The sequence below is a fragment of the Mus musculus genome, chromosome 4, assembly GCF_000001635.26.
Source record: "Mus musculus strain C57BL/6J chromosome 4, GRCm38.p6 C57BL/6J".
NCBI lineage: Eukaryota > Metazoa > Chordata > Mammalia > Rodentia > Muridae > Mus > Mus musculus.
Genome location: NC_000070.6, coordinates 129,420,202 through 129,447,408, shown reverse-complemented (window position 1 = coordinate 129,447,408; position 27,207 = coordinate 129,420,202). Strand labels below are relative to the sequence as shown.

The 27,207-nt window shown below is 45.9% G+C and overlaps 1 protein-coding gene across 5 annotated transcripts; it reads left to right on the top strand.

Annotated features, from left to right (window-relative positions):
• The first annotated feature begins 439 nt into the window (after positions 1 to 439).
• Zbtb8b (zinc finger and BTB domain containing 8b) lies at positions 440 to 21,644 on the top strand. Of its 5 annotated transcripts, XM_017320102.2 has the most exons (8): positions 440 to 647; positions 2,067 to 2,151; positions 3,869 to 4,030; positions 5,066 to 5,260; positions 6,265 to 6,635; positions 14,098 to 15,098; positions 18,803 to 18,981; positions 19,582 to 21,139. In XM_017320102.2, exons 5-8 carry the CDS (start codon positions 6,577 to 6,579, stop codon positions 19,894 to 19,896), a joined length of 1,554 nt encoding a protein of 517 aa, XP_017175591.1. In that variant the 5' UTR covers positions 440 to 647; positions 2,067 to 2,151; positions 3,869 to 4,030; positions 5,066 to 5,260; positions 6,265 to 6,576; the 3' UTR covers positions 19,897 to 21,139. The 5 variants fall into 5 exon arrangements, with proteins under 5 accessions (XP_017175591.1, XP_011238783.1, XP_006502990.1 ...); XM_011240481.3 differs by lacking the exon at positions 440 to 647 and having other exon boundaries at positions 954 to 2,151; positions 3,869 to 3,980; XM_006502927.4 differs by lacking the exons at positions 440 to 647; positions 5,066 to 5,260 and having other exon boundaries at positions 954 to 2,151.
• The last annotated feature ends 5,563 nt before the right edge of the window (positions 21,645 to 27,207 follow it).

Sequence of the window (27,207 nt, the reverse complement as noted above, 5' to 3'; positions counted from 1 at the left end):
GAGTTCCAGGACAGCCAGGGCAACACAGAGAAACCCTGTCTTGAAAAAACCAAAACCAAAACAACAACAACAAAAAAAAACCAACAAAAAAAAGAAAGATGAAATTTCAAGACCTGTAAGTCATATAAAGTACTCAGAAACTGCTGGTTGTTTGTGAGCCTAGAGGCTGCCTGGGACTGAGAAAAAAAGAAAAACCAAACCCGGGTATGCCCCGTAGTTAAAACATTCCGGGGAACAGCTTGACCATAAGATAAAGAGGAATGTGAGGACATAACAGGGCTATCTGAACTGAGTCAACAACTCACAGAACTCTGACAGCCTGCACGTACATGTAATTTTTCTGCTGATGTTTGAATAAGCCAATAGTGTGTCACTATGCTGAATTCCACACCCCTAAGCCCCTTACCCCATAAAAACCCTAGCTTTCGAACCTTGTGGCTGACATCTGTTATCTCCTGTGTGGGATGTATGTGGGTCCGGAGCTCCGTCATTAAACTACCTCTTGTAATTACATCAAGGCCTTTTCGTGATTCTTTAGGTGCCTGCCAAATCGGGAATTGAGTGGGGGTTTCCCTGCTAGGTTCTATCATTTGGAGGTCCCACTGAGATCTGCGTGACACCCAGGAACCCGGAAAGACCCCTTGGAGGTATGTTTGTTTGTGTGAGTCTTGTATGTTGTCTGTTGTCTAAGTGTCTAAGTGTGGCACCGATGAACTTGTGTCTTGGTTTTTCAGTTCTGAGATTGTAGGTTTGAGTCCCACCTGGGTTCCCAGTTCTGGTATTCTGTATTCTGCCAGCTGCCACTGTGGACCGTGTGGACCTAGTGGCTGTGGGAGTGAGACATCCTAAGGCCCCGAAGGCTGCAACCCTGGAAGACATTCCACGGGTGGAAGGGGCTGGAAGCAGAGTTCCCCCCCACCCCCCCGTGAGAAAGGGAGTCGATGTGGAATCCGACCCCTGTCAGGAAGTTGCCTTTGGCTGGTTGTACAAGTCCAGGCGTGGACAAGTGTGCTTGGATATACTGGTGTCTTTTCTCTGTTGCTGTCTTGTTTTTGTTTGTGGTTTTCGTCATGGGACACAGACACCGTACATCTGAGGTAAAGTGGAATCCCTCCCTGCCTGTCTGTCTGTATGTCTGTGTGTCGGTCTGTCTTGTTCACTTGTGTGTCCTCCATTAGACCACCTTCTGATTCTGTTTTGCTTTTGGTTTGTCTGGTTTCAGGTCTCGTTTTGGTCCCAAGGGGTTGACTGATTATCTTGGTTTGGTTTTAGGCCGGTCTCAGGTTCTGGGGGCCTTCCCATGGAGAGAGGTCCATTTGGGTTGGTCACAGTGACAGTGAGACGTGCCAAACGTTGCAGGCCACAACACTGGAGGATGCTCCGGTGTCAAGCTGGGAAGTTGGATCTGAAACAGTCCTTCTCAACCCAGCAGCAGCTAGGGTTCAGTATATGCCTAGAACAGATAGCGTCAGGCTTCTCTGGAAATCACGTGTAAGACACCTTGTATTGATTGGTCTTGCTTGTGTTTGTCATTTCTGTGGTATTGTGATTCTATGGTGGTTGCCAGAAAATAGTTTCTGTGTGTGTCTTGTGTGTCTCTTTGTGTTTGGACTTGAACTAACAACTGACGACTGTTTTTGAGTTATGCCCTCTGGAATAAACCTAAGAATCCTGTCAGATCCCTATGCTGACCACTTCCTTTCAGATCCTCAGCTGCCCTGCCTCCCACTCCAACTCCAGGGAGCAGCCAGCAGGTCACAGTGGTCCCGCCCATGGACCTGGAACCTAGGGAGAAATGAGCTGGGAAACCCAGAGCAAAAGAGGGGTGGTCCCTGAAAAGTCAGTGGCTCTGGATGTTGTGGCTGCTGAAGGGGAGATAGAGGAGGCTGAGGGAGTGGCTGGCCAAGAGCACTGCAGGTTCCCTGGCTGCTTCTCATTCCCCTGTCCCCTGCATCCCGTCTCTCGTTAACAGAAAAAGTGCTTTCACTTTGAGATATCAGTGGCCCGGTACAGCCAGCTGTGAGAGCTGTACTCCCTTCCCTGCCCCACGTGTTTTCTCTTCTCAGGCGACCCCTCCCTGAGATGCTGGCAGTGAGTCTGTTCCAAGCTCCAGTGAGGGAGGCATCCGCCCACTTGGGGCTTCTGTCCAAGGTAAGGAGCACCTGCGAGACTAACTGCCAGGCTCTGATGGGGGTCTCGTCTCTGTGGGACTAGAAAGTGCCCCAACAATCTGACCAAGGTTACAGGAAGTTACAAAAGTTAAAAGGACAGGGTAAGTCGATAAGAAAGTGCAGAGGAGGAGAAAGAAAGGAAGGATAGAGGTCTGCAAAGAAGTGAGCTAAAAGCAAAGCTTCAGCAGACTCAGGAGAAATGGATGACAGTGGCAAATAGAGAGGTTAACAGTGAGGAGAAGTAAAAATAGAGATGAAGGAGATTAGAGAGGTCTGAGATGAAAGAGATACTCTGAATGAGAAATATTTAGAGGAGGAACCAGTAAGTAAGAGACAGACAAGAAGAGTTGAGGAAACATGAGGCTGACAAAGACAGAGACCAGAGACAGAATCAAAGATGTGCAGTGAGACAGAAAGATAAACCAGGGCAGAGGTAAACTATGAGAGAAGATGAGTGACAGGATATAGATGTGATAATTAGATAACATCCAAAGGAAGCAAAGACAAGGAGGAGGAACAAAAGACATATATATATATATATATATATATATATATATATATATATAGAGAGAGAGAGAGAGAGAGAGAGAGAGAGAGAGAGAGAACATTATATGAGATCTCCATTACAGTTAGGAAACAGAAGCAAAGAGAGGTAAATAACAGACTAGAACCTGAGAAGGTGGCACATGCTAATAATGCTAGCACTTAGAAATGATCTGTATGCTAAGTTAAAAGGCTTGCAGGTGGTGCAGAAAGAAGTCTGGTCACAACTGGCTACAGTGAATGAGCTAGGTACCCCAAAGACATCTCACCAGTTCCAGCCAGAGATCTGATCTTCGTACACCTACATCATGCCCAGACCCTCAAACCTCACTAGAAGGGTCCCTGCCTAGTTCTGTTTACTATCCCTTCTTATTCTGTTTTTGTTCCCATGTTAAAAATAGAGTAAATACTGTACAGCTTATGGTCTTCCAGCGTCAACACCAACTTATAGTTAAGATAGAAGAAGAGTATGATTTCTATTCTCCACATAGAGATATAGACTTCTGAAATTCTAAGATTAGAATTACTTAGTAGAAGAAGAGGGGAATGAAAGAAAGATGAAATTTCAAGACCTGTAAGTCATATAAAGTACTCAGAAATTGCTGGTTGTTTGTGAGCCTAGAGGCTGCCTGGGGCTGAGAAAAAAAGAAAAACAAACCCGGGTATGCCCCGTAGTTAAAACATTCCGGGGAACAACTTGACCATAAGATAAAGAGGAATGTGAGGACATAACAGGGCTATGTGAACTGAGTCAACAACTCACAGAACTCTGACAGCCTGCACGTACATGTAATTTTTCTGCTGATGTTTGAATAAGCCAATAGTGTGTCGCTATGCTGAATTCCACACCCCTAAGCCCCTTACCCCATAAAAACCCTAGCTTTTGAGCCTCGTGGCCGACATCTGTTATCTCCTGTGTGGGATGCATGTCAGTCCAGAGCTCCGTCATTAAACTACCTCCTGTAATTACATAAAGATGGTCCTTCATGATTTTTTGGGTGCCCGCCGAATCGGGAATTGAGTGGGGGTTTCCCCACTAGGTTCTATCAATTCTAGGCAGGAGGGGGTGAGGGTAGTAGCCTTGGGAAGGAGTGTACAGGGTTGAGAGGAGGCCAGGAGTCAATTGAGATATTGTTTTTTTTTTTTCTTTTTAGGAGGGCAATATGAATAAGTTGAAGCCTCCAAGGGGACAAAGGAGAAAGGTTCTTGTGTGACAGGAAGTCCTTGAACCAGTGTGGTGAGAGAATGAAGAAAAGGTGACCAAATGTGAGCATACAAGGCCTCCCGGGTCTATAGAGAGGCTGCTGTTAGTGTGGGTAAGCAGAGCTGCCATTCCTAACTGTTGTATCTAGCTGTTGAGAAAAGATAGGCTGTAGGGACAAATGTTTGTCCTCTCCTTTGCTCCCAATCCCCCAGAGTCATTCCCCAAAATGTAGTATTCAGAATAAAGGGTTGGTCAAGTGTCTAGGGGAGCCAGGGCAAGGGCTATAGGAGCACATCTCTGAGGTGAGGTGAAACTAGGCATGGCAGGCTTAGCCGGGTCCAGAGGCTCATTTGGAGGGCTCTTAGCAGTTTCCTAGACTGGGTGAGCAGTTGCCAATCCAGGTTCTGCCAGGCAAGGAAGGGGAGAACGTCTTCCCTGGTAGATGGAACCTTAAGAAACTGCAGATACTCTCTGACCAAGAGTGAATTCCTGGCTGTTAGGGGACAAGGGGAAGCCTAGATAATTGATCTGAAGGTCAGAAAGTGAGGTTTAGAAGGAGAGATGCTGTCTCCTTTGTTTTCTATTAAGTTAAGAAGTTGCCAGTTAAGTGGTTGGGAGAGAGGTCAAGATAAAGGAGGTCAGGGGCCACGCTGGTTGGAGAAATGGGGCTATCACGGAACCCCTGGGAAGGAAGGGCAGTCCAAGTAAGCTGAGATGCCTGTTCCAGAGTTAAGAGTCTTCCCAGGCGACGGCAAAGAGGTCATGTGGATCTGGGTGTAAAGGAATTGTGAGGAGAGCATCCTTAAGGTCTGGGATGGTAAAGAGAGAGGCAGAGAAAGGAATCTAAGAGAGTGTGAGGGTTAGGCAGCACCCAGTACATAGGAAGGACTGCTGTGTTAACAATCCTGAGGTCCTGGGAGAGCCATTAGCCTTTAGACGGGCTAGATGAGGTGTTATAGGTCAAGTGACTAGCCTTTGCAGGCGGGGTGGCGCATGCGCTGAGTCCCAGCATCCGGGAGGCAAAAGTTTGAGGCCAGCCTGCTCTACAGATCAAGTTCCAGGACAGCCATGGCTACACAGAGAAACTCTGTCCCAGGGGAAAATAGGCATTGTATGATACATTTTAAGCCTTGTCTATGTTTTAAAGAAACGTGGTACAGCTGGAATGATGATGGTTCGGCGGTAAAGAGCACTCGCTGTTCCTACAGAGGACCCGGCTTTCATTTCCGGTGCCCACGTGGTACCACCCAATTGTCTATAACTCCAGTTCCAGGGGATCTGAAGCCCTCTCTGGTCGGCTTTATCAGTCACACACACGGATTCCAGAAGAAATCAGAAATTGGTAAAGGCAAATGTAGATTCATTGACATTTTGACCAAACCTAGGAGAGAAAGAAGTCGAATTTCTTCATGATCCTGCCTATTGCCACTTCATAGCTTAAAAACAAACAGCTGGAGAGATGACTCAGTGGTTACGGGCACTGACTGCTTTTCCAGAGGTCCTGAGTTCAATTCCCAGCAACCCCATGATGGCTCACAACCATCTGTAATGGGATCCGATGCCCTTTTCTGGTGTGTCTGAAGACAGTGACAGTGCACTCACATATATGCAATAATAATTTAAAAAGTAAATAAATAATGTGTGACACCACAAAACAAACAGTGTGTGTTCCTGCACGTGCTCGAACGCCCTCCTGTGTGTATGTGGTCATCAGAGGTCCTCAGACTCCTTGGAGCTCAAGTTGCAGGTGGTCGTGGGCAGCTTGATGTGGATGGAGCCTGAACTCAGGCCCTATGCAAGAGTAGAACATGCTCTCAACCACCCAACCACCTCTCCAGCCTCAAATAGGGCTTTGCTTTTTTTTTTTTTCCTTCTTATCCTTTGGGCATCTTGGTACATGTAGTTTTGTCTTTTATACAGAGTGCTGAGAGTCTTGGAGCCACTTTAGCTTCAGAGACCCCATCTTGTACATAGTCTCCATCTTGTACTAGGCTAAATTTTAAGAAACAGCTGAGCTCCCGGAAATGGGTTCAGGCTCCAGGCGCCCCACAGGAATTTAGGTCCACATTACCCTACCCCATGCCTTGCTGGTTAGCACCCAGTCCGGTCTGAAACCCAGCAGCCGCTACACAGGCTCTGATTGGCTGGCCTCAATCCAGGGCAAGTTATCAAGAAAACCATCTGAGGTATTTGACAGGTAGTAACCCACTTAAGATGTCAGGTGTGAGAAACGGTTGAAATACAGCATGCATGCACCCGATTGGCTGCCCCTACCCTACCTAATCTGTGGGTTTTGTTGTTGTTGTTTTGTTATTGTTTTTTATGTTTTTGTTTTTGCTTTAAAAGGTTGTTCTGACTCTCCCTGACACGGTTTGGATCCAGAACCCAGCCGACTTCCTAATATACCGGTTTTTTGAATAAAGAAACTTTTGTTGGCTCGAACTTGGTTTTCATAGTGGATTATTTCCCAAAGTCTCGGACACTAACAAGACCACAACTCCCATCACCCCATGAACGCTGGAGTCTTCAGAGCGCATCCTCCAGAGGTGGGTACCCGGACCATTGACGGACCTGCTGGCTGAAGGGCCCGCCTTCATCAGCCCAAGATCTCCCACCATTGGTCATCTTCCCCGCTTCTCACTGGAGGGCCGCAGGTGAATGAAAGGGGGCGTGTCAGTACTCTCAGCTCGCTGGAGGTGGCTGGAACCCGGTGCCAGGTGAGAACACAACATCCGATCGGCGCCGCGGCTTTTTTGGTTTTGGGGAAAGTTAGGGGCACCTCGGGAGGCTGGCTCAGGGGACAGAGTGCAGGTAGCAGGGACGGTTGCCGTCCTCAGCCAGCTTTGGACCGCCTGGCCCAGTAACTCCCTGGACCCCGGCTGCGCAGAGTCGCTCTCAGTGGTAGACCCTCCCTCTTCTTGCGTGGGGTGGGTGGACACCGAGGCATATGCCCACCCTCCCTGGCTGTGGGTGACCCACCCCCTCACGGTTCAGGTGGGAGTTCTGGCTTCTGCTCATTCTGATCCTGAAGGATACCCAGGCGCCAGGGCTTGGCCAGGCTGGGCCAGTGTCCGCTTGGGCAGTGGTCACTTTGCCGGCGGGAAGACCTGCGAGAGGCAAGGCCTCGGTTTTCACACCCAGACACCAGGGACTGTGCCAATTACCTGGTTCCAGTGGCCTCTTTAGGTTGTCTGACTCTGGATGGAATGTTCCCGGTGTCTTGAGAGCATTTTAGCAGAAGAACCGAAGATGGCAATTGGTCAAAAATTCTACCCCTGCAAAACTCTTAGTTCTTTTCCCCTTTTCCTGGGCCAGAGGAGGGAGTGACTTCCCGGTCTATTGCTAGACCTGTTAGAGGGTTTGGGGAGATCGGTAAACAATGGCTAAGGATTGCCTCTCAGGAGTCTGTAGAATATGGGTTCTAAATCCTGGACGTGTAGCTTTATCTTTGAACCTCAGATTCCCTCTCTGAAAAATGAAAATATTCTGCACTGTGTTAGTATGATCCTAAAATGAATGTTTGTCAAGTAGTTTTCTTAGTGCTTCGAAATGAATGATGTGCAGGAAATTCTAGTCATACTAGTCATTGGAGAGCAGTTTTTATTCTCAGGTTGGTGGAACTGGATGGAGGAGAGTTGTCAGAAAGACGGGGCTGGACATACAGTGCTGATGAATACTGTAATCCTAGCACTGGAGAGGCAGCGGCAAGTGGATGGGACTAGCCTCTGCCTCTCTGCTTCTCTGCCTCTCCGTGCTTGGATTAAAGACAAGTGCCACCACTGCCCAGCTTCGCTTTAATTTTTAAAAATTACATTTCTGTATTTATTTATATATTTATTTATTTATTGTGTGTGTACATATTTTCGCGGAGGTCAGAGTTCAGCTTTTAGGAGTTGGTTCTCTCCTTCCACCATGTGAGTGTTGAGCGTCACACTCAGCCCAGCAGGCTTGGTAGCAAGTGCTTTCACCTGCTGAGCCATCTCACTGCTCCAGTATTTAGTGACTGTTGAGTTGAATTGGAATCGTGTGTAGATTCAGAGTGCCATGAATGTGTGTTAGGCCAGTGCTAAGCTGTTTTCCAACGAGAAGTAGGGGTTTTCAGCACAGCCCAGGGACCAGCATGCCCGAGACCAGCTTTGCTGATTAGATTAACTATGGACTGATTATTTACCAAGTTTGGGTTCATGATGCTCCTGCCTCATCCTTCCATGGCTGGGACTACAGGTGTGTTCCCGACACCTGGCTAGGACAATTAGAAGTAAAACTCGAGTCCTTTAACATATTTCTTATCCCTAATACTTCTGCTGTTATATCTTTCTTGAATAATTGTTCAGAAAAAAAATTCACCATATAATGAATAAACATACACACACAGACACACACACTATAATTTGTTTTGGATCTTGTGGCTTTCTTTCTTTTTTCAATATATCTTGGTGACATTTCAGTTAACTATAGGTAGTTCTACATGATTGAGTCTTTTAAAAATTTTAAAATATCTTTTATATGGCTATTTTGCCTGGGTATATGTCTGTGTACCACATGTGTTTCTGTTGCCTACAGAAGCTAGAAAAGGGCACTAGCTCCTCTGGAACTGGAGTTACAGACAGCTATGAGCTGCCATGTGGGTGCTGGGAATTGAACCTGGGTCTTCTGGAAGAGCAGATGGTGCTTGTAAAACCATGAGCTGCAGCCCAACAATCAGAGATTTTTTGTTTTGTTTTGTTTTGTTTTGTTTTTGAGACAGGGTTTCTCTGTGTAGCCCTGGCTGTCCTGGAACTCACTTTGTAGACCAGCCTGGCCTCGAACTCAGAAATCTGCCTGCCTCTGCCTCCCAAGTGCTGGGATTAAAGGCGTGCGCCACCATGCCCTGCTTACAATCAGGGATTCTTAAAGAGAAATACTTTATTTGGGAATTGACTCAAAAAGCAGTGGGCATTCGAGTGTCACACTGCATAGTAAACTCTGTGTCTGTTTGAGGGTTGAAATCAGAGAGAAACGTTTAAAGGCAGAATGGGAACCATGGAAAGCATTTGTGAGAGACGAATCATTGCTACGAGGATCCATAACAAGAGTGTTGTCTAGCAAAGACTAAACAGGCAGATGCTGGGCCATCGTCCTCAAAGAAGTACTTTTTGTTTTGGTCCAGGAAAGGGGTGAGGACACACACTGAAGATTTCTGCTGAGGAGATGTCCCAGGGTGATTTTATATAGGGGCAGTAGAATTCCACAGCTAGGGGAGCTGGAGAGATGGCTGGGAGCACTGGCTGCTTTTGCAGAGGACCTGGTCCCAGTTGCCAGCACTTGCATGGTAGCGCATAGTTACCTGTAACTCCAGTTCCCAGGGATCTGAGTCCTTTTTAGGTCCTCCACAGGAATTGGACACATAGCTGGCAAATATATCATAATAAAAATAAGTGTATCTAGCCAGGTAGAGGTGGTGCTCACCTTCAGTCCCAGCGCTTGAGGGGCAGGGGCAGGTGGATCTCTGTGAATTTAAGGCCAGCTTTGTTTACAGAGTGAGTTCTAAGATAGCTAGGGCTAATAGAAATCCTATCTCAAAAAAACAGTGTTCACTTAACTACTTTGGATAAAAAACTTTTTAGGATTATAATTTGTTGAGTTTGGGCTCTTGATATGGCTCTGTGGGTAAAGGTGCTTGTGTAAGACCCCCTTTCGGGGACCCCCACTCTAGTGTCGGGAGAGAGAGCCCACTCAAAGAAACATGAGAATCCTTCTTGCTGTAAACACATTGAGGCAGTTTAATGGCGGAGCTCCGGGTTGAAATGTATCTCACACAGGAGTCAGTGGATTCGACCCTGAGGCTCGGAAGCTAGGGGTTTTTATGGGGGAAAGGGCTTAGGGGTGGGGAATTCAGCATAGCGACACACTATTGGCTAATTCAAACATCAGCAGAAAAATTACATGTCAGCAAAAGAATACGTGCAGGTCAGGTGTCAGGGTTCTGTGAGTTGCTGACTCAGTTCAGATAGCCCTGTTATGTCCTCACATTCCTCTTTATCTTTAAGGTCAAGCAGTTCCCAGGAATGCTTTACGGATGGGGCATGCCCGGGTTTGTTTTTCTTTGTTCTCAGCCCCAGGCAGCCTCTAGGCTCACAAACAACCAGCAATTCTGAGTAGTTTATATGACTTACAGGTCTTGAAATTTCATCTTTCTTTCACTTGCTGACAGCCCTTAAGACTGGGTTCAGTCTCAGCAACATGGTAGGAGAATACCAACTTTCACAGGTTGTCCTCTGACCTTCACACGAATACTGTGGCACATATGCCCTCCAGTCTCCCCTACATAAACACACACACACACACACACACACACATGACATGTCTGACCTTTTTCCCCTTAAATATTTTTAGTTCGTGGTTAATTAGATGCATAGGTGTAGAAGCTGCTGCTACAGAGAGCTGACTACAGTTGCCCAAGACTGCAGTGGGTCAGTAGGTGAAGGAGTGGTTGATGGATGGTTAGGGTCTTATGGAAGGAAAGGAGGGCTTAGGGAAGAAGGCTTCCATTTCCCTCACCACCAGGAAGATTCTAAGCTAGATTTCCTGGTTCTACCTAGCATTTAAGAATAGAAGCATGCCTTTTAATTTAGGAAACATTCTTTAATCAAAGCAGTCTGCCAGATGCTGTGAGGGCTGTCAGATTTAATAAGACATGCCCATGCCTTTAAAGGGCCTGCCATCTTCTGACAGAAGGCACAGACTGTAACAGTAGGAAGGCATTAACCAAGGCTCGTGGAGTTAGTTCCCTCACCAAGAAGCAGCTACGGCAAAAAGGGACTTAATTGGTTCAGACACAGCTTGAGCTAGGTAGGGCTTAGCTAGTGTCCCCAGGTGCCATCAGCTGTCACCTTTGTTAGGCTTGGTTCCTCTGGTGGCACAGCTGCACATTCCTCACGTTCTGTGAGTTTACAGAGCAGGATGCCCCTTTCAGAAGCCCAACAAAGGGTCCATTGCTTTTGAATGCTTCTAGCCACTGTGCCCTCTCTGAGTCAATCAGTAATGGTCAGAGAGTAAGATGCATTGATCGTGGTAGCCGGTAGGACAGCTTACACACCTGGAACCTGAGCTGGGTGGTGCATAGCACATTGGCCAAGAGCTGGGGGGGTATGAGGGTGGCGCTGGTCAATAGTTCTGTAGCAGCCTTAGCGGTGCCAGCAGAACTCTTTGAAGGGAACATGTGTGCTGGTGAGCCCAGGAATCTACTAGATTTCTCCACAAAATAGTGATAAAAGATTTGAGCTGAGACTGCTGGCTAGTATTTAAGTTCTGATTAAGATACGAATAGAAACCATACCATTTGGAGAGTAGAATCTAGTACATAAGATCTGTTGACTCAGGCTGGAGAGATGGCTCAAGGGTTAAGAGCAATGGCTGCTCTTCCAGAGGCCCTGAGTTCAATTCCCAGCAACCACATGGTGGCTCACAATCATTTGTAAAGGGACTCACTCTGTAGAGTAGGCTGGCTTCAAACTCAGAGTTCTACCTGCCTCTTGTAAAGGGTTCTGATGCCCTCTTCTGTTGTATTTGAAGACAGCTACAGTGTACTCATACATGTAAAATAAATAAATAAATAATTTTTTAAAAAAGATTATTTAAAAAGATCCTGAGCCGGGCATGGTGGCACACGCCTTTAATCCCAGCACTCGGAAGGCAGAGGCTGGCGGATTTCTGAGTTCAAGGCCAGCCTGGTCTACAAAGTGAGTTCCAGGTCAGCCAGGGCTATACAGAGAAACCCTGTCCCAAAAAAAAAAAAAAAAAAAAAAAATCCATTGAATTGATTCTAGACACCACCAAACCCAGTTTTGAGTCCTGACTCTGTCACACCTTGGTCATTTCTTATCTTTGATATCTTTATTAGAATAACAGGGATAAAAATGAGGACTTACAAAGACTTATTTATTTATTTATTTATTTATTTATTTATTTATTTATTTATTTGAGATAGGATGTTGTCTCCCAGGCCAACCTGGAACTAGCTATATAGCTGCAGATGGCCTTGAACTCCTGATTTTCTGCCTCTAATTCTTTAGTATGGTTATTACAGGCATCTGCCACACACACATACATACACCCACCCCAGTTTATAGGGAGCTGGGGCTGGAACCCAGGCCTTCCTGAGGGCTAGGCAGGCACTGAGACATATCTCTAGCCTTTTGTTTGTTTGTTGAGATGGGGCCTCCATGCCAGCCCGAGCTGACATTGAACTCTCCGTGTAGTCAAACACAATTTTGGGGATGGATGCCCAAAGTAAAGGGACCTGCACTGAGTGTAATGATCTGAGTTCAGTTCAGTTCAGAGCCCAGATGGTCAGAGAAGTGACTTCTGCATGTGCGCCATGGCACCCGTGTGTCCACATACATGCATTCATACATACACACACACACACACACATATGTACACACATACATACACATATACACACATATATACATACATACACACATACATTCACATACATACACACATATATGTGCATACAATGTAAATACATGCTCGCATACACACATATGTATATACACACATACAATGTGAATGAAGTTTTGTTTTTTGGTTTTTTTTTTATGTATGAGCACACTGTTGCTGTCTTCAGACACACCAGAAGGGGGCATTGGATTCCATCACAGATGGTTGTGACCCACCATGTGGTTGCTGGGAATTGAACTCAGGACCTCTGGAAGAGCAGTCAGTGCTCTTAAACACTGAGCCATCTCTCCAGCCCTATAATATAAATAAATTAAAAGTATTAAAAAAAAATCCTCTTGCCTCTGCCTCTCAAGTGCTAAAATTACGGTGGATTTATTTTATTTTTACTTACTTAGTTTTTGAGACAGGGTTTCTCTGTGTAGCCCTGGCTGTCCTAGAACTTGCTCTGTAAACCAGGCTGGTCTCAAATTCACAGAGCTCCACCTGTCTCTGCCTCCAGATTAAAGTCATGTGCCACCACTTCCTGGCTGGTTGTTTTAATTTTTATATTTTTTGGAAGATGTGTTTAGATTTATGTGTATGTGCATGTGTGCCCGTGGAGACCAAGAGAGGGTGTCGAATCCCTGGAGCTAGAGTTACAAGGGGTTGTGAGCTGCCCAGTGTGGACGTCAGGAACTGAACTCTGGTCCTCTGGAAGAACAGAAGTGTCTCTTAACCACCGAGATGCCCCTTCATCCCTTATTTATTTATTTATTCATTTCTGTATTTATTTATAGGCAGGGTCTCATTCTATATTTCACGTTGGCCCAGAACTCCTAATCCGACTGCCTCAGCCTCCTGAGTACAAGTATCACTGGTGTATACCACCTTACCAGCTTCCCTCACAGGATTTAAAGTTGGGGAGAGAATCCATGTAAAACATCAACTACTGTGCCCACATTGAATTATCTGGCTTCTTTCTTGCTTTCTTGCATGAGTACATTGTTGCTGTCTTCAGACACACCAGAAGAGGGCATCAGACCCCATTACAGGTGGTTGTGAGCCACCATGTGGTTGTTGGGAATTGAACTCAGGACCTCTGGAAGAGCAGTCAGTGCTCTTAACCACTGAGCCATCTCTCCAGCCCACTCTTTGTTCTTTTTATCCTTTAAGCCAGTTATTCAAAACAGCCTACATCATGAAAACACTGTTGGTCCAGTAGTTTTTTATTTTTTTGTTTTTTAAACATGTTTTTAGATTTACTTCTTTTATTTTATGTGAGTGTTTTGCCTGCGTGGATATAAGTGTATGAGCATGAGTGCCTGTTGAGGTCAGTGAGGTTATTGGATCCTTTGGAACTGGATAAGTTAAGGATCGTAGTGATTTACTGCGTGGGTGCTCGAAACTGAACTCAGATCATTTGCAAGAGCAACAAAGTACTCTTAACCACTGAGTTCTCTCTGCAGCTGGAACTAGTGCTTTGACATATAATAGATGATAATATATAAATTCCTAGAAGCCAGGGCTGTAGATCAGTTGGTAGAGTGCTTGCCTTGCACACAGGAAGCCTAGGTTGAGGCACCACATAAATTGGGGGATGGTGAGCCACGCTACAATCCCAGGAGTTCCAGGCCAGCCTGGGCTACATAGAAAATTACAGGCTAGCCTGGGCTACAGAAAATCAAAACAAAATATGAACAGCTTATTGTAGAGTTGGAATTTGCAAATTAACGTAAATAAAAATCTTGGCAGAGCTCCAGGCCCCTCCAGAGCAGCAGCGGCTGGCGGAGAAATGGAGGCACAGTCCTACTGCGCCAAGCTCTTGGGGGAGTTGAATGAGCAGCGGAAACGAGACTTTTTCTGTGACTGCAGCATCATCGTGGAAGGGCGCATCTTCAAGGCCCACAGGAACATCCTATTCGCCAACAGTGGCTACTTCCGCGCCCTACTCCTTCACTACATCCAGGACAGCGGGCGGCACAGCACAGCTTCGCTGGACATCGTCACCTCCGACGCCTTCTCCACCATTCTAGACTTCCTCTACTCTGGGAAGTTGGATCTGTGTGGCGAGAATGTGATCGAAGTCATGTCAGCTGCCAGCTACCTGCAGATGAATGAGGTGGTCAACTTCTGTAAGACGTACATCAGGTCGTCCCTGGACATCTGCAGAAAGATGGAGAAGGAGGCCGCTGTGGCTGCCGCAATGGCGGCAGCGGCAGCTGCGGCGGCGGCTGCAGCCCATCAGATAGACAGTGAAAGTCCAAGTTCAGGACTGGAGGGGACTTCCTGTGGCACCAAGAGCTTTGTCTCCTCCCCAGTAGATGGAGAAGGGAGTCTAGACTGTACAATATCATCTTGTGATGACTGCCATCCCTTGGAGCTGGTGGCGAAAGACAGCCAGGGCTCTGGGGTCTCCGACAATGACCTTTGTGTTGTGCCCAGACGGGTTGAACCTAAGGTGGAATTCGATGTTGCCAGGGTGGAGGTGGAGGCTGACGAACAGCTACAGCAATATGCCGCCCCACTGGCCCATATGGAGGAAGGCCTGCCCAGTAACCAGGCCTTGGATCTGACCTACAACAGCTACCACGTGAAGCAGTTCCTGGAGGCTCTCCTGCGCAATGGTGCTGTCCAGAGCAAAGATGACTTGGATTGTCACTCTTCTCGTGGCTTGGAGGGAAGACTGGAAGGTCCAGGAGTGGCCATGAGTTCCGTGATGGACGTTCAGAACGACTGGTATAGAGAGGACGCAGGTGAGTTTGGGTCGCAAGCATCTCTTTGTCAGCATTTAGTGTGTTCTGTGCCTTGTGTTCACCCCTCATTGTGATCCTCGCCGATATCATGCCACTGCTGCTACTCACCATTGCTGCCGCCACCACCATCGATAGTTATTAATTAAGCTCTCGTTGTATATAGAGCCTTGTTTTCCGTGTGTGTGCACATGGACACCAGAGGATGGTATCAGATGTTGCAACTCAAGAGATATCCACTTTATTTTTGCTTTTTGTAATTATAGATTACCTTACTTTGTTTCACAGGAAGTTTTGCCTGCATGTAAGTCTGTACATCATATGTATGCAGAGGCCAGAAGAGGGCATTGGATCTCCTAGGTCAGGAGTTACTAATGGCTCTGAGCTGCCGTGTGCATGTTGGGAAGAGAACCCAGTTCCTTTGAAAGAGCAACTGATGCTCTAAGCTGTTCATCTATCTCCCTAGTCCCTGCCTTGTTTTTTTGAGGCGGGGTTTCTCATTAGCCTAGGGCTCCCTAATTTTGCTTAGCCTGGCTGGCCAGTGACCCTGGACCTCCAAGGATCCAACTATCTGCATTTTTTCCATTGCTGGGATTATAGGTATGTGTAGCCATGCCTAGCTTTTCACAGGTGGTTGGGTAAAATCAGGTCCCTGCTGGGCAGAGGTAGCAGTGCAGGCCTTTAATCCCAGCACTCAGGAGACAGACTCTGTGACTGGGAGGTCAGCAAAAGCCTGTGTAGATAAAACAACAACAACAAGGAATGAGGTCCTGACGTTTGCTCTGCCAACACGTCACTGACTGAGTCCTTTGCCTGGCTCTTCTTTGTGTATTTCTGTGTTGCCTATATAGGGTATGGTTATCCTTTGATGAGAGGTTGGTTCCAAGACTCCCCTTAGATGATAAAATCCACTGGATGCTCAAGTCCTCTGTAAACTGATATTGTTGGGTGTGGTGGCACACACCCTGCATCACTGCACTCTGAAGGAAGAGGCAAGCAGATCTCTCTGAGTTCAAGGCCACCCTGGTCTAGATAGCAAATTCCAGGCCAAAAAGGGCTATTTAGTGGCATGCTATCTTAAAAACTAAAACAAACAAACATGTGGTTGGAGCTATGGCTCAGCAGTTAACAGCACTTGCTCTTTTGCAAAGAACCCAGGTTTAGTTTCTGCCCACAGTGGCTTACAAACTGTCTGTAACTGTAGTCCCAGAGGATCTGACACCCTCTTCTGACTTCCATGGCAGTGCATGCATGTAGTGCACAGACATACATGTAGGGAAGACATCCATACATATAAAATTAAAAAAAATTGAAATACAAGAAGTGATAGTGTTTGTTAACAATGTCCTGTGTTATTTAAATCATCCCTCATTTATTGATAATCCCTGACAGGATGTCAGGCTGTGTAAGGAGTTGCTAATGTTCAGGGGGAAGAGGACAAGAGAGAAAGTCCTGCAGGCCATGGTAGGTCACGATGTGATCCCAGCACTCGAGGGATAGGGATCAGAATTCAAGACCTTGGTGCGTAGTGAGTTTGAGGCCAGCCTGAGCTACAGGAGACCCTCCCGCTGTCCTTCCAAAATCAAACAAATAGGAACTCTTCCAAAGTTTGTATCTATAAAACAAACATTTCTCTCAGCATTACCTAGGTGGATTCTTCAGTGCCTAGGAGTCCCAGTGGATGAAGATCCTACACGTGTTGTTGAGAATAACAGGAAGGTCTAGGACGGGCATTGGACTATTTTAGTAATGAAGATGGCAGCCAGTGGGATGCCTTGGTGGTAAGAAGGCTTGTCATTTCTGCCTGACAACCCGAGCTTGGCAAACTCTGGAACCCACAGTGAAAGAAGAGAACCAGTTCCCAAAGGGTGTCCTCTGACCTGCACATGTGGACAGTAGCTCTTACACATGTGTACGTGTGTCCACACAAACATCATAAACATATAATAACAGTAATGATAGTAAGTAACACATTTAAAAATCTTTAAGATGAAGATGGTACACATTAAGTTTGAATATTTAAACTGTAAAGAAAAAGAAACAAAACAAAGTAAAAGGACTGAATGGGAAAGAGACTTTTATTTGTGTTGTTAACTCTAGAAGTTATATGAGAGTTTTAAGAAAAACCCCTTGGCTCATGGCGAAAGGGACTAAAGATGCCCATGTGGCATCATCCTGTGGTGCCAGGAATGCCTAATGAGGGGGGTGCTGCCACTGGAGAGCCTGGGCCCAATGGGAAGAGCATACCTTGCTGACTGTAAGATAAAGGAAGGCCACTTTCTAATAGTGGCTTTCCTGGTCTGAGACTATATAAGTTCCCAGTTTGGGAGGTGGGCCAGATAGTTTGCATGGGTTCCTAGAAATTGGAGGGGTGCCTCAACATGTTGGACACAGTCTTGGTAGTTTAGATGGCCCCCTTAGTTTTGGAAGTATCTCTCCTGATCTTAGAGGTCCTGGCATTTGAGCAGGTGTCTGGCCTCTGGACCTGGCCCATATTGGTGGTCTACCGACTTCAGAGCCAGTTCTAGAAAACCAGTGTTTCTGAGTCTTTCAGTGAAACTTTAGGTTTCTTTTAGAGTTACAAAGTTCATTGTGTTTAAAATATAACCCTCCTAGAGCACACACAAGTTTACTATGCCTTATGACGCTCGGACTCCCACCTATCTCTCCGTCTATTCCCAAATAAACTACTTATATTTAAAGAATCTTGGATCGCTAGGCACTGTGTCCAAATAGTACAACCAACTGGAGACCGAGGGCTCAAATACATGAGCCCATGGCAAACATTTCTCATTCAAACCAACACATCACTGTAGCCCCAAGTTTGGGATAAAGCCCCATTGCTGTTATTGGCTTTAGTGATGGGCCTGTAGGTACAAGACGTTGAAGGCTGGTATGTTTCTATGATAAGTGTGTCTGGGTTGGTTTCCTAGTATTCCCAAGTGAGACCCTCTATATCGTTTCAGTTGCATATAGATTGGTCTTTATAACACAGAATGTTGACTGGCTGTTTACAGCTCACACCAGGATGAATCACGCCAGGTGTTACAGGGGAGCCGTGTACAGGGAAGACAAAAATAATTTGGGTATATTACAAAATGTTTGTAAAACTCACAGAACATGGGGCTGGAGAGATGGCTCAGAGGTTAAGAGCTCTGGCTTTTCTTCCAGAGGACCCAAATTTGGTCCTGGAACATTTATGTCAGGTGTCTCATAACTTCAGCTCCAAGGAGACACCTTCTGGCCCCCATGGGTATCCATAAACACCTGGCATTAATACACAGACCTACCCATTTACATGAATAAAAATTAAATGAACAAAAATCTTAATAGCAAAAACCTCTCATGGGCTGGAGAGATGTCCCAGCTACTAAAGCCTGATACTCATGACCAGAAGCTAAGCTGGGTGGGTGGGTGGGGATGGGCCTTAGTGAAAGAGCATTTGGGTATCACAGTCAAGGCCCTGGGTTCAGTGTCTAAGCAGGGGAAGGGAGCGGGAAAGCCCACTTAGTTGACTTGACCTTTGATCTTTTAGAAGCCAAAGTGGGACTTGCACTGGTCAGTCTTGCAGCTTGCTAGCAGGTGGAGTTGGTAGTCTCCCTCTCTGTCTGGGATGAGGGTGTTTCCCAGTCCCACCCCGAAAGGTGGCTGTGGTTGTTGTCCCTGTTGACGGCTAATGGGCTAATGGCGTCTGTTGGCTTCCTCAGGTGACGTGCTGGTGGTTCCTATCAAGCTGCACAGGTGTCCCTTCTGCCCTTACACCGCCAAGCAGAAAGGCATCCTCAAACGGCACATCCGCTCCCACACTGGCGAACGGCCGTACCCCTGCGAGACCTGTGGCAAGAGGTTCACCCGGCAGGAGCACCTTCGGAGTCACGCCCTGAGCGTGAGTGTCAGGGACGTCGCTGTAAGGGCTGTGCCTGTCTCCTAGTGTGAGGGTGGGACTGTCTGTCACTGCTCTCTCATCTAGAGATTTTTTTTTAAGAGAAGTTTGTGAAGTTTTCTCTTACCAGGTTAAAGCCAAGCTGGCGGCACTTAGAAAGTTAATGCTAGCCAGGTGTGGTGGCGCACACCTTTAATCCCAGTACTCCAGAGGCAGAGGCAGGAGGATTTCTGAGTTTGAGGCCAGCCTGGTCTACAGAGTGAGTTCCAGGACAGCCAGGGCTATACAGAGAAATCCTGTCTCGGAAAAAAAAAAGAAAAAAGAAAAAAGTTAATGCCGGTGTGCGAACAGGCCAGTTTTCCAAGAAGCCTAGCTTTTGTTCAAGGATGGCCGTCATGAGGCCAGAATTGGCAGGGCCAGCAGACTGTGAGTTTCTTCCCCTGGTAAGGACGTAGAGTAAGCTGTATCCCCAGTTTCCCACCAGAACTGATACCCTGAGGCAGGAGAGTAACTTGCCTCCGTTTGCACAGCAAGTACTGCTAGCTGCTAAGTCACCTCTCCAGCCTTTTCTTTGACCTTTACGGTGTCCCCTTGTGCTGGCAGGTCCACAGATCCAGCCGTCCAATTATCTGCAAAGGCTGTCGACGAACCTTTACGAGCCACCTGTCCCAAGGACTGCGGCGCTTCGGGCTGTGTGACAGTTGCACCTGTGTCACAGACCCCCAGGAGGAAGAGGACGACCTGATGCCTGTCAACCTTAGCCTGGTGGAGGCTTCATCTGAAAGCCACGAGAAGAGTGACACAGATGACTGGCCCATCTACATAGAGTCTGGTGAGGAGAATGACCCAACCGCGGAGGATTCTGACGACAAGCCACACATTCGGCCCAACTTACCAGCCCCAGAGACACTTACGTAGCAGTGACTCGGTGGGAAGGTTTTAAGTGTTGTGGCTTGTTCTACTGTGAAAGCTACCATTTGTCGAGTTCTGTGAGACTTGGGGATCATCTCCCCACAGTGTCGTTACACTTGGATTTTTTTGTTAGACGAAGGCTGGATGTTGTGACTCAAAAAGACTGATGACGTTTTAGCATGGAGTCTTGAGAGTTTTGTTGACGTCTCCTTGGTACTGACTGAATTGAGATTGAGCCCCGAGACTTCCTAATTTTCCTGCTGAGAAGCTGACTCTGGGCCGGAGATAAATAAGAAAACCTCCCAGCTTAGCACTATGCTGGTCTTTTACGTTCTTACATCATTACAGTCTTCTGAAGAGGTGGCAAGAGTATGTTGTCAGAACCTCTGTCTCTCCCCTGCCAGGCTTCTTGAAATGAACTCCACATTTAATTTTCTGGGAATCTGCTTCGATAAAAAGCAGGCGGGGCTAACTACGTGGTCATAAAAGGTACTCCCTAAATCTAAGACTATATGCCTAAAGGCTGGAGGAAGCTTTATGCAGACAAACACTGACACAAATTGCAAGTTTATTCTGGGCCCGCTGCTTGCCCACCTAGATTGAGTTAAGTTAAATGAGCCCCCAGAGAAGAGCCAGTGAGCCAGGGCAGAGTACTGTCCCCGTCTACTCTGCTATTTGACAATTCCGTACACACAAATCCCCTATTCTCAGATTATAAAGCAAGTCGTTTGGGCAAAAATCAAAAGGCTGCTTAGTCATTTCCCAGACATGCAACCTGGATATGCACACCCTCGTGACATTCCTGGGCATGCATGTCCCGCCTGACATCCTGCCACCTAGTTTATGCCCAGACTTGAACTGCAGGGGAGACATGCATGCCTAACTAACATTCAGGTTTTAGAAGACCACCTAGAAGGAAGGAGCTGGGTAGAACAGGTTTCAAGCCGGTCTGCTTTTCACCCACTCTGCAGCCAGGTCACAACTGTAGCAAAGCAAGTCGAGTGTCTCTAAAGTATGAAAGGACAGGAAAGACCATGGATGAATGGTGCACTAGAAGGTAGCTTGCAGACTTTTCTTAAAAGCATCTGAAGTGGACTTTAAAAGAAATCCCTTGTCTTCCTTTACTTTTAACACAGTTTCAAACAGCAGTGAAATCACCAGGTCTCTCTGCCTCTTGAACAATACCTAGTGAGAATCATTTATAAACTGCCTTGTATGTATTGTCTTGTCATTAAAGAGTGGAAGCTTTTGTTGGTTTGCTTGTATTTTGAGACAGGGTTTCTCTGGGGGGGGCCTTGGTTGCTGTGGAACCTGCTTATGTAGACCAGGCTGGCCTTGAACTCCTGAAGTTCTGACTGCCTCTGCCTCCCAAGGGCTGGGATTAAAGGCATGCGCCACCTCCCCTGGCAGGACTAGGGTTACAGCTCCTTGTCTGTCATTAGGAAGTCCCTGGGTCCAATCTCTAGTACTGCAATAAACAAATACCTAAATTTGTGTTGTCTGCAAGAAAAAAAAAGCCTTTTTTTTTTTTTTAAAGGAAGAAAGACGGCATGAGGGTTGGAGAGGTGGCTCAATGGTTAAGATCATTGGCTGCTCTTCCAGAGGACCTTGGTTCAATTCCCAGCACCCACATGGCAGCTCACAATTGTCTCTAACTCCAGTTCTGGGGATCTGACACCCTCACACCAATGCACATAAAATACAATAAAATAAATTATTTTAAAATTGTCAACTTTATAAAAAAGAAAGAAAGGAAGAAAGGAAGGAAGGAAGGAAGAAAAGAAAGATCTTTTAGTTTTCATAGTAGTAGGTGTTATATCCTGGACCTTGTCCATGCTGGGCAAGTACTCTCTACTGACTTAGTCCCCACCCGTGGATGGAAAGATATTTCAGTTGTACTTTAACAATTGTACCTGAGACTCTGATGACACTTTTACATTACTGTGATGCCCGCATTCTGTTAGACTTTGTTTCCTTGAACAAGGCATGGGCCATCTGAGGTGTAGTTACCTAGACAGCCACATCATAGAAAGACTGATACCACACAGGCCTAAGTGACATATGCCTTTATTAATCCCAGCACTTGGGAGGCAGAGGCAGGCAGATCTCTGAGTTCAAGGCCAGCCTGGTCTACAAAGTGAGTTCCAGGACAGCCAGGGATATAAAAACAATAGTACCAAGGTTGAGAAATTCTAGATATAAAGTGGGGTTTTGAATGATGTTAATTTTGGGTTCTGCTTCTGAGTCCAGATGTTTCACAGTTTGCCCAATGCCTAGTGTAGGTGTTATGACATAGAAACTTAGAAATCCTACCAGGTATGGTAGGAAACAACTGGAATCCCAGCACTAGGGAAGAGGAGGGCAGAGGATCAGGAATTCAAGGTCAGTCTCAGCTACAAAGCAAGTTCAAGGCCAGGGTGGGATACTTAAGAAGTTGTATTGGCAGGGATGATGGTGCACACCTTTAACTGGAGGTCCAGCTGTGCTCAGCACTCCAGAGGCAGAAAGAAGCAGGGGGCTCTCTGTGAGTTGGAAGTCAGCCTGGTTTACATAACAAGTTCCAGGCCAGCGAGGGCCTGTCTGAAATAAATAAATAAATAAATAAATAAATAAATAAATAAATGAAGTAGAAATGAATGAATGAATGAATAAATAAATAAATAAATAAAGTAGAAATGAATGAATGAATGAATGAATGAATGAATAAATAAATAATAAAAATGAAAAGCTAGAGAGATGGTATAGGCTTAGGTTTTTCAAAACCTATTTTAATAAGGGTATTTTAATAAGGGTACTCAAACGTTTCGCCTCCCCTTCTAGCCCACCAAAGGTAGGGGAGAAAAGAAGGTGATAGGACAAGGGTATGTGTGCCTGTTTAGAACTAGTTCTTTCGGGTGATTCCAATTCCCATTGTCAGGATACCAGTCCAAAAGTGTCAGAAGTGGCACAATCCAGCAGAAACTGCCAGGCCTCTGCTGAATCGGCAGGAGTCATTGGAAGCAACCGGGACCAGCTGGGATGCCATCTTTCTCTCAATAAAGGGAAGATTAGTGAAGATGCAATGCCAAGGGAGTGTTTGTTGCATGAGTGTAGCTGTGCAAGCACTTTGTCTCCTCCATTGAGTCCTATTTATATTCTCTCCAAACATCATGTGTCCTCTCCTGGGTCTTGCCTCAGCAAAATATCACGTGAGGCTGCATCACATGACACAACCAGAAATTTCTACTTCATAATGGTGTGGTGGTTAAGAGCTCTTATTGCTCTCACAGAGGACCCAAGTTCAGTTCCCAGCATCCCAGCTGCTTGAAACTGCAGCCCTAGGAATAGCTGATGCCTCTGACCTCCGTGGTCACCTGCACTCTCAGATGTACACACTCACACCCAGGATATGAAGATCTAAGAGAAAGCTTGAAAGAAACTGACTCTGACCCTGGTTTACATGCCCAGGGTCATCCTCCCCTGACTCTGGGTTCTTCTTGTTTGTTTCTGTTTATTGATTTAAGAGCCTCACTGTTTGACTCACCTCAGCCAGGACTCAGTATTAACCAGGCTGACCTCGAACTCAGAGAGACCTGTTTGCCTCTGCCTCCTGGGTGCTGACATAAACCACCAGACATGGCCATTTTTGTTACACGAGCAGAATCTTGGGAGGAAGACGGCTGTGAAGCCCAGAGTGTGTCTTGTGTTAACACCCCGTGATGTCTCAGACTGCTCATTCCTAGGTGACTATTTGGAGTTTGTCAATGCACATTATACTAACGGAGTTGCTGTATTCTGTTATTTTTAAAAAAGAGCTACTTCTTTGGTGTAGACTGTCAGATCATGGACTGGTCCCCTTTTAAATGGGCTTTCACATTTGATGGTCAGTAATTATCCTAGTATCTTCAAGGCTTAACTCACGGTGTTAATAGTTTAAAGGATGTTATGGGTGGGTTCTGGGGATTGAAACTAGGGCCTCTCACATGCTAAGCAGGTCAAACCTGCAGCCCATGGTGATTTATTTTTTATTTTTTATTTTTGCAAGACAGAGCTTCTTTGTATGGCCCTGGCTGTCTGTGGTGACATTTTTATAAGTAAATTTGCAATTGGGCACAACATTGACCGTACATGATTGAGTTTATAGTATTTCATCTTTCTGGCACATTCAGTCTAAGTTCACCAAAAAATATTTTTGTCTCAGAAGATATAGTGCATGGATGGGTCCAAGATACAAACTTGAGATGAGACTCAAAAATGCATAGTTATGAAGCTGGTTCCTTTGAAGGAGGAGGCAGCTCTTCTCAAGGGTTGAGAAGAAATGTAAATGATACTTATGATTTGTAGTTAAGAAATGACTCTGATGCCTGATACACTTAAACATACCAGCCTTTAATCCCAGCATTCAGAGGTAGGCAGATCTCTGTAGTTCATGCTACTTGAAGGTTCTCTTGCATGCTACCAGAGAAGGAAATCACCAGTGTCTCCCAGCTACAAACTCTGCAACCTACAACAGTGACAACGTATACTGATGCAAGGTAGCACAAATGTTGCAGGAGTAACCAACCACTCTGACAGGATTTAAGGACCACTCGAAGAAATGGAACCCATACCCATACGTGAAATTGCTAAAGTGACCAGTGGCCAGGAACCTGAGATTAGATCATGGTCCTAGGGGAAAAACCTACATAGGCAGTTTAAACTAGCCAGTACTATATAGGAAAACCCTGACTCAGAAGGAAAGAGGAAAAGAAGAAATTACTCTGAGCATGATTTCTGATCATTTGGAAGATACTATTCTGATGTCAAGTGGTCCTGGTTCAATCCTTAGTATCAGATGGAAGGAAAGATAGAAAGAATGCAAGAGAGGAATTGGGAGAGGGAGAGGGAGAGGGAGAGGGAGAGGGAGAGGGAGAGATCCCTGGTGTTAGGGTGAGAATTATGTGCTCTTGTGGACAGTTGGTAGTAACAAGCTTGGGGGTTTTGCAGGGAGGCATCCATTTCAATTACACACCTTGAAGACGTGGAATGGGTATGAAATATCTGCCTGACACCTGAATGGGACCCATAGCTTGGCAGCAGGTCAGAACCAGTTAATATGCACCTGTGAGATCCCTGAAGCACTCGGCATAGCTCAGATGCAAAACAGATCTCACAAGCATGGAATATGGCTTGGATTTTATGTCATCTATACAACCTCAGACATAGCTTCCAGGGCCTCAGTAAGACATGCCTGTTTCAAAAGCCACAGTCCTCAGGAAATCTCAGAGCTGTGGCTCCATTAAGGTATATATAGTTCTGTCATCCAAGGTGTAGTTTACCATTTAGAGGTAATTTCTACCATATATAATGTTGCCTAGCAACATAGTAAATGTATGACTCTTATCATGTTGTCAGGGGAACAGAGCTAGAAAAGTTAACTAAAGATCAACATATCATACCAAGATCAAATAAATTATTTTTATTTATTTAATGATATATGAAGTAATTGCACAATAGATATCCCACTTAATTCTTTTCTTTTTTTTCCTTTCTTTTTTTTTTTTTTTGTTTGTTTGTTTGTTCTTTTTGAGACAGGGTTTCTCTGTATAGCCCTGGCTGTCCTGGAACTCACTCTGTAGACCAGGCTGACCTTGAACACAGAAATCCACCTGCTTCTGCCTCCCAAGTGCTGGGATTAAAGGTGTGCACCACCACTGCCTGGCACACTTAATTCTTTTTTTTTTTTTTTAAGATTTATTTATTTATTATATGTAAGTACACTGTAGCTGTCTTCAGACACTCCAGAAGAGGGAGTCAGATCTTGTTACAGATGGTTGTGAGCCACCATGTGGTTGCTGGGATTTGAACTCCAGACCTTCGGAAGAGCAGTCGGGTGCTCTTACCCACTGAGCCATCTCACCAGCCCCCTAATTCTTTTTTAACAAGTTTTTTAAAGATATATTTATTTTATATATGTGAATACACTGTAGCTGTCTTCAGACATACCAGAAGAGAACATCAGATCCCATTACAGATGGCTGTGAGCCACCTGTGGGTACTGGGATTTGAACTCAGGACCTCTGGGAGAGGAGTCAGTGCTCTTAACCAGTGAGACATCTCTCCAGCCCCTCCTCCTAATTCTTATAACCTGAGCAATTTCCTATTAAAATAGAGCCATCACTTGGGGCTGGAGAGATGGCTTGGTGGGTAAGAATATTTGCTACTCTTCCAAGGACCCAAGTTCAGTTCCCAGCACCGTGTTGGACAGCTCACATCTACCTGCAACTTTAGCTACAGGGGATCTGATTCCTTCTGGTCTCCTTGAGTACCTGTATTATGTGACATACAGACACAAACAAGAATAAATAGCAATCACCAGCTCTTTTTTTTTCCTGTCTTAAGTACTGTTCACTCTTTGTGCTTAGCTACCTATGAGTGATACACTTTTCAAATTGTTTTGAAGTATGTATAAGAGTATGAATAAGCAGTCAGATTGGGACTATCAAAAATGTCATGTATCTGGGGCTGGAGCGATGGCTCAGCGGTTAAGAGCCTACAAGGTACGCTGATGCAAGGTTGCGGCAAGGTTCACTCTCTGATGGGATTTAAGGCCCACTCAAAGAGACCATACCGGGAAAGTGACCAAGAACCTAAGATTAGGCAAGTTGTGGATGGGCCTGGAGCTGTTCTTGTGAACCGATTCCCTAATGAATAAGGGAGCCAATCACTGGGCAAGTAGACAGGACTTCCGGGTTGGAGAAAGGGAAAGAGGCCCTTTTTTGGAACAGGAAAGCAGAGGGATAAGGTGTAGCTGCTAGATTATGGCGGATCCGCAAGAATTCACCACCGGGGGAATCAGGTTTTTTTTTTTTTTTTTTTTTTAATTTATTTATTTATTATATGTAAGTACACTGTAACTGTCTTCAGACACTCCAGAAGAGGAAGTCAGATCTCGTTACGGATGGTTGTGAGCCACCATGTGGTTGCTGGGAATTGAACTCTGGACCTTCGGAAGAGCAGTCGCGTGCTCTTACCCACTGAGCCATCTCACCAGCCCGGGAATCAGATTTTAATAAGGCTTACAAGATTAGGTTTTAGTTGTTGTGCCTAGAGATCGAGTTACCATTGTTTCTGAACTGCGTTCATGTTGTGTTTTCCTTCATGTGGCAGCTCATCTGGGTACAGTGGCAAAGCATCGGTTTGCCACAAAGGCCGTGGGGGCATTTGAAGCAAGGGGTTGGTATGGTAATCACCCACCAGTGGAAACCTAGAGAGCTGCGTGGAGAGATTGTGGAGTTCTGAGTCAGAACCTCCATGAGATAAAAACATCTGGCCAGGCCACCGGGGCAGAGGCACAAG

Excerpts from the sequence above, each read along its gene's own strand:
- Zbtb8b (XM_017320102.2), top strand. The coding sequence starts at position 6,577 with ATGAAAGGGGGCGTGTCAGTACTCTCAGCTCGCTGGAGGTGGCTGGAA. Across the intron at positions 15,099-18,802 it reads CTGGTATAGAGAGGACGCAG|GTGACGTGCTGGTGGTTCCT; the intron begins GTGAGTTTGGGT and ends TGGCTTCCTCAG. Across the intron at positions 18,982-19,581 it reads TTCGGAGTCACGCCCTGAGC|GTCCACAGATCCAGCCGTCC; the intron begins GTGAGTGTCAGG and ends TTGTGCTGGCAG.